Raw genomic sequence first — 18,529 nt, forward strand, 5'->3', positions numbered from 1 at the left:
GCTTCTGATTTGCCAAGCGCTGAAATTGTATTGTAATGTCACGTGACCTAGGTAGGATTTCTTACTGAGATAGGCCACACTTTTCAGACCAAGCATGCTACTTAGTCTTTTTGGCTTTATAAATCTGTGGGATAAACGCAGATGCTCACTACTGAATGCTGTTAAAACTGTATTCGTTGCGCTATATTCGATAACTCTTCAAGATACATATATGAATTTCCACTATACAGAGCAAAAACAAATGATGGATGAAAATTCGAACATTTCAATATCGAAACCATGACTTATCATGAAGAAACCTGCTTGCTGAAATTTCTTTTATTTTTGGGTTGTTTAGCAAAAGTAGCATCTGGTAATTTCACCTTATGTGATAGTAGCGAGATACAAAATTTCACTGGTGTACAAACTACAGACTCTACATTCCAGACTTTAATTCGTCGTGACTATGATGCATCAACCAATCAGATTACAGGAATCGATCATGTGACTGTTCAAGAATGTATTAAGAAAAATTGCACACAAGTTTGTAATGAGTTGAAATGCGAGGCCGGACAAACAGCTTGGTATAACAAGACTTGGACATGCCTTGATGATTCGACTTTCTTGAAAGAACAAGGTAAGCGAGACAAAAACCATTAATCACGCGTCCATAAAGGCTGTCTTGAAGTCCGTAACGTCGATGTAGGGGTGTAGGGCCTACGTCGCCGGGTCAAGCGAGGATATAGCTACCTCACTTCGTTTTTGAAATTTCACGATTCATACTTATTTCAATAGCTTCATTTTTGGGCAAAATCAGTCTGAAAGAAGGCCATTTCACAGCATATCGTGCAAACCGTTGTCATTATAATTTTAGTCTCCCCAGCTGGCACACAACGTTGTTTTAACGTTCAAATAACGTTATTTGGACGTTATGAATGTCAAATGGACGTTGTTTTGACGTTGTGTGCCAGCTGGGTCACCTTTCAGATCATGGCGTGGGTCCTCTCATACCATTGTTATTTTTTGGAGTTGACAATGTCATGAACTAAACATAGACAATTCTTCGATTGTTTGGCAGTCTAAAACAACATGCTCTTAAAGCCTTGACCATTGAATCAATAAATTAGAACTTCTAAAGGCTAGAATAAAATCAAACCTTTTCGAAAAAAGTGGAACCTTAAGATATTTTGTAGTATGATGCACGTCGGATTGAGGCTAGTGCCTTTCTTAGTTTTTCCTTGGTACATCCTTTTTAATCTGGCGTGGTTTTTCAATCTACAGTTTATGCAAAAGCCGTGTGGAAGCTGGTCATTTATGTTTGAAATAAGTAAGTAAATCTGCGACCTACCTTATCGGCCCTTTTTTGCGCCGGCCTTTATTGGCGTTATTTTTGGGCTCGTGGCGTAATAAGGGCCGGTGTTAGAAGGACCGGCGTAAAAAGGGCCCAAAAGGTAGATAGTAGATGGTAGAGAAGAATGGTTTCACTCTTCCTCCTTGGAATGCTTCACTTATCCTTGATCTTTCACCTAATTCCCGAGTAACGAGCAGCTCGGCGTCATGATCGGGATTACATATGATTGTATTGAATTATCCAGATTCTCTCATAATTTAATAGTAGAATAGTAAGACCCTCATTTTATTATTTCAGAATGCAATGTCAACATCAATCCTAGTGACATCAAATTCCATATACCCACTCTTCCGCCAAATGACACCCAACTCCGTCCTATGCATTTTTTATATCAAGCAAAGCGAACAGAGTTATGGTTTAAATTTGACTTGTATAGATGCTCTATCATTACTTCAAAATGTATTTCCGCCCACTACGCCCACCAAAAGGGTGATGACTCTGGAGGATATCATTCTGGTTGGGAATGCATTACTGGCTTAGAGAATTTGAAGAAATGTTTTGAATTTGTAAAAGCGGGAAACAGTGGAAAAGGACTGAAATTCAAGGTAATTTCTATTTTTCATTTAACCAGCACGATGACCCTTTATCATCAGTGATTCGATGAAAAGAAATTGTTGTCCTTACAATTTTGATTGATTTGTGATTTTCATATACTATAGGATTCGTGTGTTCATTTGTTTTACAACTTAAAAATCTATTAGCTGGCGATGAATTTTACACTTCTTGCTTGCTTCAAATAGTATGAAATTTCTGATTTTGATAGATGTTTTCATCGATAAGGGTCCAATCTACTTAGTGACACGGGGGGAGGGGCTATATGTATTTGCTGTACATGTATGTACCCGATTTTCTAATGACCTTTGTGTGATAAAACTTGCATTATTGATGAAAAGTTCATTGACAAAAATGGATGAAAAAATTGACGAATTCATCTACCGACGATAATATTTGGCAGACGAATATTTTTGCCAAATGATTTTTGATAATTTCGAACATTTTTTTCTGTTAAAATCAAATATTGTTAATTGCTAAGTTTCAGGTTTATGTGCTGCTTCTATGACCAAGAATTGCCAGCAGACTGACCAGTAGCGTGGCTGCCTCCCCCAGCGGCGTTTTTTTTGTGGTGGGGGGGGGGGAGGGGGCACCGAAAAGGAAGGAGTGCAAAAGACCCTTCAAACAGTGATTTCAGCTCCCCTTTCCTCTTTTTACCTCACAAATGGCTGTTTTTAGCCTTATGGAGAAATGGAGAAAAATTGCCAATCCACCACGCTATTGACCGTACTTAGTAATGTATAAATGGTAGAAGACATAGCAAAAACGCATTTAAATCGAACAGAAATTTACCGATTATCACATTTAGCAAATCATATGATCTCACTAAGCCTTGTAACTTTTTGTCTAATGGACTGCCCATTTGGATGCTAATCCTCATAAATGTCATAAATACAACTCCAGATTACATAGCATTATCAAAACACACAATGCTACTTACTATATTTTTCTTGCATTGAAAAATTTATCTGTCTTTGAATACATCCCCTTCTCACAGACTCGGTAGGATTACTGCACTCTGGTACAGAGTAGGATAAAAATAACGAAAATGACCGGGGATTTCAATCTTTTTTGTTTTCAAGTCAGAAAATTCAGTGGGGATCGGAAAAAATAGCATAATATTTTGCAGCGAGGATTGGTTTATTTAATTATTTTCAGTGGGGAAAACAATTAGTGTATAATTTTCCACCGGGGATGATATTTTGGCAAATTTTTCCAGTTGGAAGGGGTCCCAGTGGGTCTGTGAGAAGGGGGTGTTAGTTTCGGTCATCCAAAAATTCAATTACTTTGACAGATAAAGTTGACTTTGGGGATTTTTTTAATGAAAATTTTTTTATGACTTGGCAGACTAAACACGTAAGAAATAAAACGTGGGCCGTGTATGATTAGAATTTATTTGAAAATATTAAGAGTTACCGAGGAACTCGAATGAAAACTGAAACCGTAAGAGATATTCTCTATTCTCTAAACATTGTTGGGAATCGATGTATCTTCCGCTCCCGGGGGTAATAGGTTTATGAGATGACGGGTATGTCCGAGCTAAAGTTCGAAAATCGACCCATTGAGACTGAGTTTCGAAAATGTTCCCATTTTTTGACGTGTTGACACGCTTGAGGGACTATTTACCACAAATTTCAGCCAACATTTTTAAATTTTAGTTCAAATTTCAAGAATTTACGAGCCTTTGAGAGATTTGATTTTGGCATGAACATATAAACGACTGGACGTCTATCTTTTATTGTCTCTTTGAAGCAAGCTTCGTTGCCGCCTGTATTTCAAAATTGGTATGAAAAATCCGACAATATTCCGTCATAATTTTATTCCTTTGAATTATTTAGGTGAAAGGATTGATAGAGCTTGAACATTACTCCTAATGCACAAAAAGATTATTTTCAAATTTTTTCACAAGTTTGCAATATATTCTATCGACATTTTCAACTCTAAAATGCAGAATTTCAACTGCGTGTATACTTTTGAATCCCTTTTGTCACTCCAATAATTTTTTTTATGACTTAAAAAAATAGCTTGCCAAAGTTGAGAGCCTGTTTCATAAGAATATCGAAATTAAAATGTGACACTCTCTAAAATTATTAGACACTTTTAAGTCAAAATCTAGAAATATTAGTCGGAGTTTTGACAAGCTGACGATGATTTTGCCTTTGTTATCTTTGTTATGATATAGATAAACGACTTGAGAAGAGTAGAACAACAGAGACTTTCGTCGAAGTTTTGATGTTGTTAGCAAGGTATTCCCAAGCGGTATATCATCAAAATCTATTGTTTCATTTTATGCTTTTAACGAGGCGGCAACGAAGCTAGCAGCCTTTTCTACAAAAAGACAAAGGATATGGATGTCCAGTCGTTTATTTGTTCATGATTTTGGTAATTTTGCAACCCTTACAGAGACTAAATTGCTTTTTAATGGTTTTGTACCCCTTTGAGGGAATTTCGAAGTGTGAAAAAGATACTGGCACCCATTTTACCTGAGTAGCCCCCCCCCCGGGCTTCCTAATTGAAAGTGTATGTATTGACTATTTTCATTCATTTATTTTTCAGCTTGGATGTGAGGAAGAGCAACTGTCTAAATACAGTGGACTGTTACTCAAAGTTCCCTTGTTTTGCACATATCAATTTGGAAGTAGTATCATCAATAAAGAATCTTGCTTGATTGTGAAAATTTCGGGAACGCAGACAGGTATGTAAGAAAAAAACAACAGTCAACTCTCTCTAATTCGAATCTCTATTATTTGAATATTTCTGAAATTTGGGCTAAAACGTTCCCAGCTGGCACACAACGTCGTTTCAACGTTCATCCAACGTTATATGGACATTGTGAACATTAAATGAACGTTGAAATGACGTTGTGTGCCAGCTGGGTTGGTCCCCCTCAACTGGATAATGGTATGAAATAATCTCCGTAATTCAAACATTTCTTTAATTCGAAATGAAAAGATTCTATGTCCCTTGAAAATCAAATCAAATTAGAGAGAGTATCATCTTTCACAATGGTTTTTAGACATTTAAAGTGATTTGGTCTTAGATCTCATATAAGTGAATACCACGTATAGACCGATTCTATGTGACGTCATCTTTACCCACAACTTCGTAATCAATTTATTATTCAACTGACATTGTTTTGAAATCGGCACCTTATGAATACCAGAAATGACGCAAGGGTCCTGGGGTAGGGGCATTGACCTTGACGGCTGACGGGGACGTGTCACTGGAGTTTGAAAAGTGGACCCTGTCAGATTATAAACATCTTGAAAACTAGCAAATTTAACACCCTGTCAGATATCTTCAGAACCTAAAAAAGGGACCCTGACCAGCAGCACGTCCCCGTACCAAGTATTGCCTAAGTACCCCCCCCCCCCTGGGTAAGGGTACATAATCTAGACACGGTAGAGAGAAGGAGGATAGCGAGAAAGCGAGTAGTGACTTTCTCAACTACACGTTTTTTTTTTATAAGAGCGTCAAAAATTTTCGAAGCCTTCGGATGTTCTTAGTTTTTTGGATTTGAAGCCTAAAAATGTTCTTAAAATGTTCTTATTTTCAGCATTTTTTGAGCATTTTGATGTAATTTCTTAAATTAATGCATGTTTTTAAGTCTCCAAAGCCTTAGAATGTTCTTAGAATGCTCTTAAATTTTTGGAAGCCTTATGTTTTTATATAGTTTGTTCTTATAAAAAAACGTGTAAAAATCTTTTGCAGAAATAATGTAATGTTCTTAAAATATCGTACAATAAACTCATTTCATGATGGCTGTTTTTAAAGAATAAATGTATTCTTGCTCGAAATGAAAACTCTATGATTCTCAATAAATCAATTATGGCTTATAGACAAGAATATTTATCCTGGAAATTTTTGAGCTACAAATGAAAAGTATTTCATAGACCTCAAAATCCTATTTGGATAGTTGCTTTAACATTGATGTGTTTTGACCGTTTGTTTAGCTTTTTTTCACATTTTTACTGTTACATCATTATATATCACATACACGCTTTTTTTATAATAATGGTGTAAATTCATTTCATCATGGATATTCTTAACTTTTTTAGGAAAATCGTCCAAAAATATTCTTACAGCATTCTTAGGTTAGAATCCTAATTCAAACTAAATTTAACATTTAGTACATACGTCTCAAACATAAAATGGCGTTTTTGTGAAAGGAGTAAGCCTTACTTGGGTGTAATTGACAATTTATAATTGAAAATGCTATAAAAATGGCATAGCATTCCATGATGGTGATATTCATAGCATTATTCTAATTTTTTGGCCATTTTCATCATGGACATTCTTATAAAAGTTTATTCTTATTTAAAAAAAAGCGTGTAGTTGCTCTAACAAAACCCAGCTGGCACAAAACGTTGTTCCAACGTTCATCTAACGTTATATGGACGTTGTGAACGTTAAATAAACGTTGAAACAACGTTGTATGCCAGCAGGGAAGGTCTTTTGACCGTTTGTCTAGCTTTTTTTCACCTTTTTACTGTTACATCATCATATATAGAAGAACTTACTTGTTAAAGACAGCCGGATGAAGATAAATATTTAAGACGACTTAGAAAAAAATTTTGGGAAGCAAAACTTACTATCAAAGTGTCTTACACAGTCAAAAGCTCAATTTTCTATAAGAAAATCTCTATACGAAAATTTTTGTTTTAGAAAAAGAGGAATTTGAATAAATATTTTTGAGTGCAGGTGATAAGAGTGACCTAGTATCTCAAAAAGATACTTGCAACATCAATATATTCATGTTGAGAATTTGCAAAAAAAATTAAGAATATGGTAAGAATACCACCATCATGGAAATTGGCAAATGAAACCTAAGAATGCCATGTGTAGATAGCATGTTACAGTTAAATTGTCAATTATTATCAAGCAATGCTAAAAAGTTCAACAAAAATGCCAAATTTTTTCTTGAGGCATGAGTGTTACATGCTAGATTTCCGCTGGTATTGGATCCAAACCAAAGAATACCGTAAGAATAATTCAGTATGATTTTCCTCAAAAAGTTAAGAACGAAGAATGAAAAGAAGTTAAGAATGATGAATTGAAAAAACACCATTCTTATAAAAAATGCGTGTATTTTGGTCAAACTTTGAATTTAATTTTTTTGATAAATATCTTTGAAATAACTGATTTAATGATCTCACCCATAAAATTAAAGTAAAAAAACTGAAGTACGGGTATCTGCCGCCCGACATTTCATTTACGGGTGTTTTGTGCGTAAATAAAGACTATGTATAATAGGAACAATGGCAGAGTTTTCATGGTGCGCTAAAAGGTCTTAAACCATTGGGTTCCGGGTCAAATCCCCACTCCTTCCAAATATTCTGTTCAGTTTATAGAGAGGCCGAGCCGGATTGCTGTGATCCCTGTAAATTCAATCGTAAGAAGATCAGAGAAATTCTAGATTACTTGGATAGATTCCATCTATATTTACACTGCTAAATGAAAACTTTTAAAAGCGATAATTCTACAAATCTTAAAATAAAAACATTCAATAAAAAGAGTCTACTCAGGATTTAAAGCTTTTTTCCGTGAATTTTCAATTCTCAATATATAACCATTCTTATAAGAAAAATCTTTTTTCAGTCGCCGTTTCTATCCATCAATCTTGGTCTAAAAGTCGATTGTTCCTTTTCCCTCCTTATCTCTCAAAATATTTGATTATTTTTAAAGAAAATACTATAATCGCCTCAAAACTTTACCCGTTTTACTTCTCACACTGTATATGGAAATATTTAAGTTATTTCCCAAACAGACAAACATATGTTTTTTTGCTTGCTATTAACACGAAGGGATTGAGATAAGAAATGTTTAACTTATGTACCTGCAGTAATCGTTAAAGAGCCACCAGTAAGCATATGCGGATTTAGAAAGGAAAAAGATGTGTGCTGATATCATTGCAGTAGTTACAGAAAGCAAATTTTTGCTAGAATTTTTTACAGTAACACTTGCTGACATACATGCTACCGCTACAATGCAACATTATCTTTTCGTCAATTTATATTTTTACATGTAAAATACCAATCTATATTGTACTCTTTTTAACCAATCAGATTGCAGATATTTTTTGGATCACCGATAAATCTTAAGATCTTAAATATAATGGCTTTTTTGAATTTAACGAATATGTTTCTTCTTCATAAATCATATGCTAAAGTCTATTCACGATAAGTGTGCACTCTTTTTTCTTTTACCTATAACTTTTGAAGGAATTCTTCAATCTTTATAAATTTGGTATCATTGGAAAGATATTAGTGAGTGGAACAATTTAGAATAAAAAAATCCCTTAAAAAAATCCCAAAAATGAAGATGAAAATGAAGAAGAAAAAAATGAAGATCTTGTAGAATACTGCTATAACTTTCATTTTTACTGAAGTGAAACCTTGATTATCGAACGTCATCAATGTGAAAAAATTTCATTAAGATATTTATTCAATATAAAGTTATGATACAAAGTTAAAAAGTGATTGACCCCAAAAAACAGCAAAAAACTGCAGAAAACAGCGTTTTTAGACGTCAATCAGCTTATAACTTTGTTTGATATCTTTTGACTGAATGATTATTTTTGAGAATTTTTTTCACAGTAATGACGTTCGATGATCAAGGTTTCACTTCACGGAAAATGGTAGTTATAGCACTTTTCTACAAGATCTTCATTTTTTTCTTCTTCATTTTCATCTTCATTTTTAGAATTTTTTTGAAGATTTATTTATTTTAAATTGTTCCACTCACTAATATCTTTCCAATGATACCAAATTTATAAAGATTGAAGAATTCCTTCAACAGTTATCGGTAAATGAAAAAAGAGTGCACACTTATCGTGAATAGACTTTAATTCACATTTTGCTTTCTCTGATTCAAAGATGATCCGAATAATGCTTCCTATTAGTCGAAAATTGTGAAGATTTGTGAGATTTGATTAGATCTTTGAGAGTATGCTGGTATTTCACAGTCGAAACGGTGAAGTTACAACACCACGGTTCAGTAAAAAATCAAACTTTCCTGCTTGAAAAAATTGCAAAAATACGTGATTAATTTCAAAGCTTGTAAGTTTGGGTGTTTTTACAAAAATCTTTAGGCTCATTAACCCAGGAATTCCTCTAGAATGTAGTTAAGTGTTTGAAAATAATTTTTTACAGCCTCAAAAAGTTCGGATTACGTAAAATGCGGATGATCAAATATTTCTATTTATCTACTGCAACCACTGCAACTTTTTAAATGTTGGTTTTATAAGTGACAAAAATTTAAGCACTTTAGTTTAGATGGTTGCATGCCCTTTCTATTCATTGCAAAAATTATGGGTTCGAGTTTACAGCGCTGGTACCTAACATATCGAAGCAACGTTTTTTTGGTATATGGTCCCCGACTTTAGGGCGACAAAGTACTAAATCTAATCGCATTTTTCTCTTTTCTTTTAAGCAACAGCCGTAGTAGTGTAGTGGTTATCAACCTTGATTCCCGTCTGGGAGATTAGGGTTCGATTTCCACTCGGTGCTATGATTCACTTGGCAAGTGAATGTACCTTCGCCTAGGTCGACTCCATGCTTTGTCAGGGGAACTGGGTTCCATCACTCTGATAAAAGAGTATGTGGGACTATGTCAGGCGCTACACGTGGTATGGTGACGATACTCATAGGTTCAACACTTGCGAAGATATATCTCCTCCCGCGTAATTCGAGTATCGTCGTCTATACCAATAACTCTGTCGCGTCACGAGCGCAGGGTTAGCAGTGTCTGGTAAGCGTGGTAATTTCCCTATCCTAGGGTAGGTATCTATCCAGGGCTCACTTTTCTCTCTCTTTTCGTTTAAACAGTTGAAGGAAAAATGAATGGATTATGCAAAGATAACTCAACTTGTAACGTGAGTATTACACCATGGACACTACTTTTTATCATACAATTGTTTATTTTCTATTAACAATGGAAGCATCCCTGTCTCAGTAATCATCCTCTATTAAGCAAAACACCGCAGCCAATGACCCTGCCTAAAATTATTGATTCTAGGACAATTACCCCAGTGATAATTACCCATGGACAATTGCCATCAGGACAACTACCCCCAGATAATTACCCCCAGGAAATTGTCCGGGGGGTGATTACCCCGGTGGCAATTGTCACGGGGGTCAAGTTTCCTGTCACCAAATTATTTGATAAATACCCATTCTTTTAAATGCTCTTTGGAATAAACGCGCCTCCTAAAAACCAAAATATTTGATAACCGCCCGGTGCGTTTAATCGAAACAATACGGTATTTCTGCAAACCTTTATTTATTTTGTCATTTTGTAGTAATCATAGTCGAACGTGCGCAACGCACTGGGCTCAACTTCAGTGGCTTCAAATTATTCATAGGCCCAATTGTAGACCCCCAGATATTTACCCAATGAACAAGTGTGCCAAATTTCAACCAAATCCGACCATTTTGGAGGCCTGTAGGCTGCTTCAAAGCTTTAGCCTCGTTTTGGAAAAAACTCGTCCCTAGGCCCCAAAAATTTAAATTTTTGAAAAATGCAAAAAACACCCCCAGATATTCACCCAAGGAACAAGTGTGCAAAATTTTAGCCAAATCAAACAATTTTTGAAGTCACTGGCTTCAAATTATTCATAGGCCCAATTGTAGACCCCCAGATATTTACCCAATGAACAAGTGTGCCAAATTTCAACCAAATCCGACCATTTTGGAGGCCTGTAGGCTGCTTCAAAGCTTTAGCCTCGTTTTGGAAAAAACTCGTCCCTAGGCCCCAAAAATTTAAATTTTTGAAAAATGCAAAAGGCACCCCCAGATATTCACCCAAGGAACAAGTGTGCAAAATTTTAGCCAAATCAAACAATTTTTGAAGTCTCCAGGCTGCCCCAAAGTTTTAGCCTCGTTTTGGCGAAAAACTCGTCCCCAGGCCCCAAAAACCAAAATTTTCAAAACATGAAAAAAAACACCACCAGATATTCACCCAAGGAACAAGTGTGCAAAATTTCAGCCAGATCGAACAATTTTTGAAGTCTTCAGGCTGCCCCAAAATTTTAGCCTCGTTTTGGCGAAAAACTAATCCCCAGGCCCTAAAAATCAAAATTTTTGAAAAATGAAAAAAAGACCCCCAGATATTTACCCAAGGAACAAATGTGCAAAATTTCAGCCAAATCGAACAATTTTTGAAGTCTCCAGGCTGCCCCAAAGCTTTAGCCTCGTTTTGGCGAAAACTCATCCCCAGGCCCCAAAAATCAAAATTTTTGAAAAATGAAAAAAAAACCACCCAGAATATTACCCAAGGAACAAGTGTGCCAAATTTTCAGCCAAATCGAACAATTTTTGAAGTCTCCAGGCTGCCCCAAAGTTTTAGCCTCGTTTTGGCGAAAACTCGTCCCCAGGCCCCAAAAATCAAAATTTTCAAAAAAAAAATGAAAAAAACACACCCCCCCGATATTTCACCCAAGGAACAAGTGTGCCAAATTTTCAGCCAAATCGAACAATTTTTGAAGTCTCCAAGGCTGCCCCAAAGTTTTAGCCTCGTTTTGGCGAAAACTCGTCCCCAGGCCCCAAAAATCAAAATTTTTGAAAAATGAAAAAAACACCCCCAGATATTCACCTAAGGAACAAGTGTGCCAAATTTCAGCCAAATCGAACAATTTTTGAAGTCTCCAGGCTGCCCCAAAGTTTTGGGACATACACACACACAGACAGACACACACACACACATTGTCAGATTCTAACTCAACTGAAGTTGAGAAAAAGCTAATCAGAATTCAAAAGCTTCGACTTTTTGTTAAATTCAGTTTGTTGGGTTGATCCCGAGCCGGATAATCGGATAGCTACCAAAAATATAAAAAACGACATAATTTTACTTACAAAATCCCATTTCGTATCCTTGAGTCACTTGCACAACTTTTTGATACACTTGCGGCTGTAGCACTATTTATACTCATACCTTTCGTGAGTTCTCAGTACACCTCTTCTCACAGGCCCGGTAGTATTTTTTTAGCCAGTAGGGATTAAAATAACGGACTGAAACTCGATGGGGATTTCTATTCCCATATTTTTATGGCTGGGAATTAATATTCTTTTGTTTTCAGAAAATTGGGTGGGAATGGGAAAAATAGCATAATATTTTCTAGTGAGGATTGCTTTATTCATATGGTTTATTTGATTAATTTTAGTGAGGACAAAAATTGGAAACGATTTTGGCCAATTCTTCCGGTGGAAAGGGGTCCCAGTGGGTCTGTGAGAAGGGGGTCTCAGTGAGTGCTTTCAGAAGCATAAAAAAGCGAACAGAAGGACTGTGTTCGAGTTTTCACTAAACCTGTCCTTTTTTGTTCCCCAAATAAATTTTCTTGAGTAATTTTCATTTTTACTTAAATTAGAACATCAACACACGAGACAAGAATTTTCGTCACAAAGAAGAAAATGATTCACAAGCTTTACCCTTTTTATTTGGAATCATATTGTTTCTTGTTGTCGTCATTTTCGTCTCAATATATCTTGGTTGCAAAAAAAGGTAAGTATATTCTTATGTGTTTGACTCGTATCAGATCCCATGCCCGGCGTAACAACTGTAAAAATGGGAAGGCTGAAGACTCAAATGGGATAAAACTCACTAGGAATTTGAAAAAAAATGTATTTTTCTAATGTTTTCTCAAAAGTGGGGAGGCGGAAGTCTCCCCAGTCTCCCCGCTTCCACTGGGTCTGGATCCTAGATCTTAATCCTTGAAATTTCATACATAAATCGAATCTTTATGTATCTCTATTATGTAATTCAAAGTCCAAAGCACCTCTAGATCCAAAGTTATGGACGAATAGTGGAAAACACCGGGAAAACTCCCTCTGATTATAGAGACCCCCCAGTGGACCTTTAATTCACGCAATCACGCAAAAGATTTTCCCAAATTCTTACATTCACGCAATGTTTTTTCGCAATTCACGCAATTTTTGTTCACGCAAATTTTTCTAATTCACGCATTCATGCAATTTTTTTTTAATTTTCACGCATTCGCGCAAGTGAAAAAGCCCATTCGCGCATTCACGCAAATTTCTGGGGGGGGGGGCACAATAGGAAAACCAACTTAAAAATTGGGTTCAACCTTATGTAGCTTGTGAACAAAATACTTTTCTCCTTTCAATTATGATTTACAGGAAGGCAAAGCAACAAGCTTCAGGATCATTTCGTCGACGTTCATTGAGCAGAACCAGTAGTAATCGTTCATCAGTAACAAGATCTTCACTTAGAAGACAACCAACAGGAACAATCGTAAGTTGTTCACTGGTCACGCTGTAAATATCTCTGCTCTGATTTATTTATTTATGAGAGTACATGAGAGACACCTCTGATTAATGGACAATTTTATTTTCTCCGGCTCTTTCGTGGTCAAATCCTCATAAAAAAGTTCCCAAAAGGCGGATCCTCCAATTAGCGGCCAAAATCCTAATTTTTCCTCTCTGGTTAGTGGACATCGACGGTCAAACTGATCGAACAGAATTGTTGCATTTGAATAATCATTCTCATGTTCTTTCTTGTTCCAATGTCTCTAAAAAAGCACTGTGGATCAAAATTTCATATACTTGACCCCTTAATAGTACCTTATACCAAAATTAGAGCACAGAATTGAAAAGTTTCTAAAAGACGGACAATTCAAATTAGCGGACACGAACCCTTTTTCCCGATGGTGTCTACTAATTGGAGGTTCCACTGTAGCAGGGAATCAACAAATTTCATGCATTTGAGCAGAAATGAACTGTTGTTCCCTCGAACAATTCATAAGCAAGGTTTTTGAGATGCAAAGACAAAACTATTAAAAATGCGTTTTTCAAAAGGAGACATAGAGACCTAAATTCAAAGTTTGGTTAGATAGTTATACTGCCATGATTTAAAATTGGTATGTTTATATCTCAAGTTTTTTACATGGGAACAAGTTTGAAAGGCCTACACCATCATTCCCTTAAAGGCTTTGTTCTTAAATAAGAGTGATATCGTTTGCTTACTCAACAAATTTAACTTTTTCACATTGAATTGACACGGATGCGGAGCAAGATTGATCATAGAGAAAGAAGAAAAGAAAACATTTGTTTGCTTATATCAGCACATAATAGAGAGACACCGTCCTGATATGAAACATGTGTCTGATATGAAACGGAAACGCACTTGTGTAAAATAAAACCTTTAAATTTCATATTTAGACAAGCGTCCCAGAAGCTTATGAGACGATTAACAGTTATAATGGAAGTGCTCCTTCTTCTTCCCCAGTAAGTTGAACTTTTGAAGGGTGGTATTCGAATTTCGATACCACAAGCCCCAGTAGCGTGGTGGCTTGGCAAACACTGGGGAGACAAAATAGGAATTTGCAATATGACGTCCCTTTACTAGGGAGAATTGTGCAAAAATAACGCGAGCGAGGCCAGTGCAAAAATTCTTCAACATTTCTCTGTGTTTTAGGGTTAAAAAAGGCCATTTGCGAGGAAAAAAGGGGAAATAGGATGCTTAAATCAGTGTTTTGAAGAGCCTTTTTACACCCCTTCCTTTTCGGCGCCCCCTCAAAACCGCCGCAGGGGGGCACTGTCACCACGCTATTGCCAATAAGGTTGAATGACCTTGAATTATTGTATTTTTGAATTCATCATTACACGACACACCCCTGTGTCACAGACCCTATCGGAACCCAGCCCCGCTTAGAAATTTGACTAAAACTCTCGTTCCCAGTGGGAAAAGTAACCTACAATTTCAGCCCACTGGGAAACTCTCATTCGAAATTCAATGTACAAAATTGCGCTCTAAAACCATTTCCACTTGATTTTTCGACCTAGGAACAGAAGAAATTTTATCTCCATTGGGATCTAGATAGAGAATTTTATCCCTGTAGTAAATGTTATCACCAGGGCTGTGAGAGAGGGGTGTCATGACTTATACTTTGACGTGCGCATTTGACCTTTGTAAATTTTAATCCGATCTGACTTTTAGTCCGATAAAAATTTCTTCTGTCCGTGGTTATATTGCCAAATATAAAAATTTTTCGTTACCTTTTACTCCTTACAAGTGAAACATATTTCAAACGGATCCATTTTTCCTAGAGAGTTCACTGTATTCTATCTTGATCATTGAGTTGAAAGCTCAAAGTGCTAGAGTGGAATCTTATTCAACCTTTCTCAAACACGAAAAAAGTGAAGCCTTTGAGATTTGCGCCGCACTTTGAATGACAAATTGATTCTTAGGGTAAATTATAATTTCAACACGGGCTCTGTGTGGTAACCATGCGGGTCACGTGCTTTGGATGGAGAAGGTGGCTTCTTTTCCAATCCAATTCTAGTTTCATCTCTAGCCTTTTCGGAGTATTTAACTCAATAGGCCATTTTAGTGCAACAACTGCCTCGTTTTGAAACCATTACCAAGGTGATTAAAATATTTGGGTTTTTAAGTGTTACTTTCATAATTAGTGTAAACTCCTTTTAAGAACTCCTCTTGGATTCGATTACCATAGCAATATGGTTGTGCGTGACGTAATTTATGTCTTTATAGAGACGTGTAGAAGAACACGAATATCTTGAACCAATCAATCCTCCTCCTTTATCGATGACGTCATCTCACAGTGACATAAATTATCAGCATTATGATTCGGTAAGTTTGATTGTAGTCGAAATTAACCTGGAAGCACTGACCTTTATTCACCGACCCTGGAAATCTCAATCTCGGCCAAGTAAAATCTTTGATCGGAGTTTTTTTGAAAATGGTACCCTAATCCTAATGGTAGCACCACTCAATAGCGGTGTAAATGAATCGAATGCGCTAGATATACTTTTTCTCGTAATACTTTTGATGATGTAGCGCCATTAAACGTTAACTTTTAACATTGCAATGTTTTCATTGCGGGTTCCACTAAAAAAAACACTGGTCAAAGATGGTGGATATATAGCTTTCTCCCGGGAGGGAATACTTAGGCAAAATGGGCACTAAAGCTAACAACAATCTTTCTAAGGGTCGGTTTTTCACAAACTTGAGTCAAAGAAGAGTGAAAATTCAACAGAGTAATATTTTTCGAAGTTTTCGTGAAATAGTCACCTTCTTAGCAATTTTGTTTTTCTAAGGGTCACCTTTTCAGCAAAAATCATCTCCAAGGCTAAAGGTTCGGACGTCCTGCATGCACATACCCAGCATATCCCTAAAGCCCCTGGGAAGCTTTATTCATAATCAATGACGAAGAGCATGCCTCGTCACTGTTTTTTGACCAACTTGGTGGCATTATTTGACACAATTCACAAAGAGTCTGCTCTACTTTACCTTTTCATTTTATCTTATAAATCGTCCAGAGTCATTTTTGTCTTTGCGTTTCATTATTAAAAAGCCCGATATCTACAAAAAAATCGAAATTTATTGCCGGTAGTAATCTGAATCGCAGACCTCTACAAAACCACAGGTAGTATAAGGAGCACGAATCCGATAGTGGATACCAGCAGCTTATTGCCTTAGCAGCCTTTTAACTCCAATAAAAAAGATAGATGTACTCTGGTGGAGTGCCTATAGTATTAAGTATTTATCTATCTTTGTAGTAGCCACTTCTCTCCGTTTCTTTCAGCTTCAAAACGGCAACCAGCCATCAACATCTGACTATGAGATGCTGCATCCTCCGAAATATGAATATCCATCTGTTAACAATAATCAGTTACCTCCACAAGGTTATGAGATCATGCTGCCTGCAGGAGAAGACTGAAATAAATGTATGCATAACATTAGAGAGATAATCATATCTTATTTAGAAAAGCTTTACACAAATGTGGAACAGTCTTCCAAGCAAGAAACCACCATCAATATTGTCCATCACATCGCTATTTGGATTTTATATGGAAGTTCTTTCGAAGTTTTGTAGTGAAATGTTGGGAAGCAAATATGGTTTTAAAGCCTTGCCTTGGACAGCTACTGGTAAAAATAATCACTCTTAATTTTGACGGCATGGATAGGCCTACTGTAACTTACTGTAATTCATGATATGCGTAAGTCATAATGCCGTCATTTTTCTAACGGAAGCACCCTAAAACAAATCCCGGCTTTTTTTACAGTGAAAAGCACAGGCCGAAATCATATATCGACGCTGTGCTGACGAATCGAGATTCTATTCAGTGCGCAATCAGCGCAGAGAAAAGTAACCATGACGACAATCCAAGATCTTGGATTAAGTTCAAAGTTGATATTTCTTTTCGCCGTTGAAAACACAACTCAGAAGTGTCATCAACGCTTTTTAAAAAGAGTCAGGGATAGAGAATCATAACATAAAGATTAATCTATTATTTCGATTTCATTGAAGACATTTTATTTGAAAACTCAACCTCTGATACTCAGAGTAGGCTTTTTTGGTTGTTCTTTTAGAAAAATTACTTACGCATATCAAGAATTTCGATAACGAAGAATCTTTAGATCAAGATATTAAAACAAAAGATCAAGAATAGATATTTCTTATGACATACAAAAAAGATACAAAATGTTTTTTCAACATCTAGTAGTTAATTGGCATTGGACGACATATTTGATTATGGAAAACTTTATTAAATAATTGGTTTTAAAGAGTTTTGAGTATTTTTCACCACAATAATTTTTATTTCTGTAAATATCAATTTGTTGAGAGTCTAGGATATCCGTATTTGCGGGTAATACCACAAGAAATAAGGAAAACACGAAATGACGTATAAATCACCGCCATTGTGGAATATGAAAAAGACATTTTTATAAAAATAACTCTGATAAGATTACCAAGGTGAGATTTTAGAGTTAGACTAATATGCCTATTGTTTAAAGCAACGCAAAAATAAGAATAATGCTCAACCTTAGCCAAAGTACACTTTTCTCATAAAAAAGTGTGTACTGAAATACGGGATATCCTTGATCAGTCTATGTAAATTTATTAAATTCAAAAAGGGATAATCAGATGGTTTGAGTTTTTTTGCCTGAAGAAACCCTCTGTGGTTTTGAGTAAGACCTCCAAGTATGTTTGGGTAACTATCTTCCAAAGTCGACAATTTGAAATTTCTGACAATGGATTCTCACGTACGGTTCTTTGTTGAAATTCTATTGTTACTAAAATTCAAAAACTTGTAATTTAAATATCTCGACTTTGAAAAATATTTAAGTGAATTTTCGCCATGTTAAGTTGTGAATGTAAAATATATTTGAAAAATTGAATAAAAAGCTTTTCGGCTTACGCCATCATCAGTTATCATAACTGATGATGGCGTAAGCCGAAAAGCTTTTTATTCAATTTTTCAAATATATTTTACATTCACGAAAAATATTTAGGTAAAAATATTTTGAGATTTTACTCAGGGCAATAGAAAGATTACACATGCCAAATATCTCAAACCATCTGATTATCCCTTTAAGCATTCGTTATGTACATTATTTATTCAAGATTAATTTGAAAAAAATATCTTAAGATATTATGAAGATAAGCTAAAAATAATCTAACTAATAAAAATTTTCAAAAGTTTCTGATATTAAGACTTCTATATTTCCATGCTTTTTAAGACACTCAATGTTCGTGGACCTATGTGACCCTTAAACTCTGAATATGCACAGTTAAGTGCCATACAAATATTTTGTATGTGAAATTTC

At 35.8% G+C, this 18,529-nt stretch overlaps 1 protein-coding gene and 1 long non-coding RNA gene across 2 annotated transcripts; both read left to right on the top strand.

Moving 5' to 3' along the window:
• The first annotated feature begins 234 nt into the window (after positions 1-234).
• Positions 235-17,743, top strand: LOC136806134 (uncharacterized). Its single transcript, XM_067062700.1, has 9 exons — positions 235-616; positions 1,628-1,935; positions 4,499-4,637; positions 9,769-9,815; positions 12,306-12,439; positions 13,075-13,189; positions 14,116-14,181; positions 15,449-15,547; positions 16,503-17,743. Exons 1-9 carry the CDS (start codon positions 280-282, stop codon positions 16,635-16,637), a joined length of 1,380 nt encoding a protein of 459 aa, XP_066918801.1. The 5' UTR covers positions 235-279; the 3' UTR covers positions 16,638-17,743.
• A 49-nt stretch (positions 17,744-17,792) lies between these two features.
• LOC136806135 (uncharacterized) lies at positions 17,793-18,350 on the top strand. Its single transcript, XR_010846524.1, has 2 exons — positions 17,793-18,047; positions 18,215-18,350. It is a non-coding gene; the product is annotated as an uncharacterized lncRNA (long non-coding RNA).
• Positions 18,351-18,529: the final 179 nt, after the last annotated feature.

This window comes from Clytia hemisphaerica, unplaced genomic scaffold (genome assembly GCF_902728285.1).
Source record: "Clytia hemisphaerica strain Z4C2 unplaced genomic scaffold, Clytia hemisphaerica genome assembly, whole genome shotgun sequence".
NCBI classification, from domain to species: domain Eukaryota; kingdom Metazoa; phylum Cnidaria; class Hydrozoa; order Leptothecata; family Clytiidae; genus Clytia; species Clytia hemisphaerica.

Bases quoted from the DNA above. Each gene is read 5' to 3' on its own strand.
- LOC136806134 (XM_067062700.1), top strand. From the start codon at position 280: ATGACTTATCATGAAGAAACCTGCTTGCTGAAATTTCTTTTATTTTTG. The intron at 617-1,627 runs GTAAGCGAGACA...TTATTATTTCAG, and splicing joins GACTTTCTTGAAAGAACAAG to AATGCAATGTCAACATCAAT. The intron at 12,440-13,074 runs GTAAGTATATTC...TATGATTTACAG, and splicing joins TATCTTGGTTGCAAAAAAAG to GAAGGCAAAGCAACAAGCTT.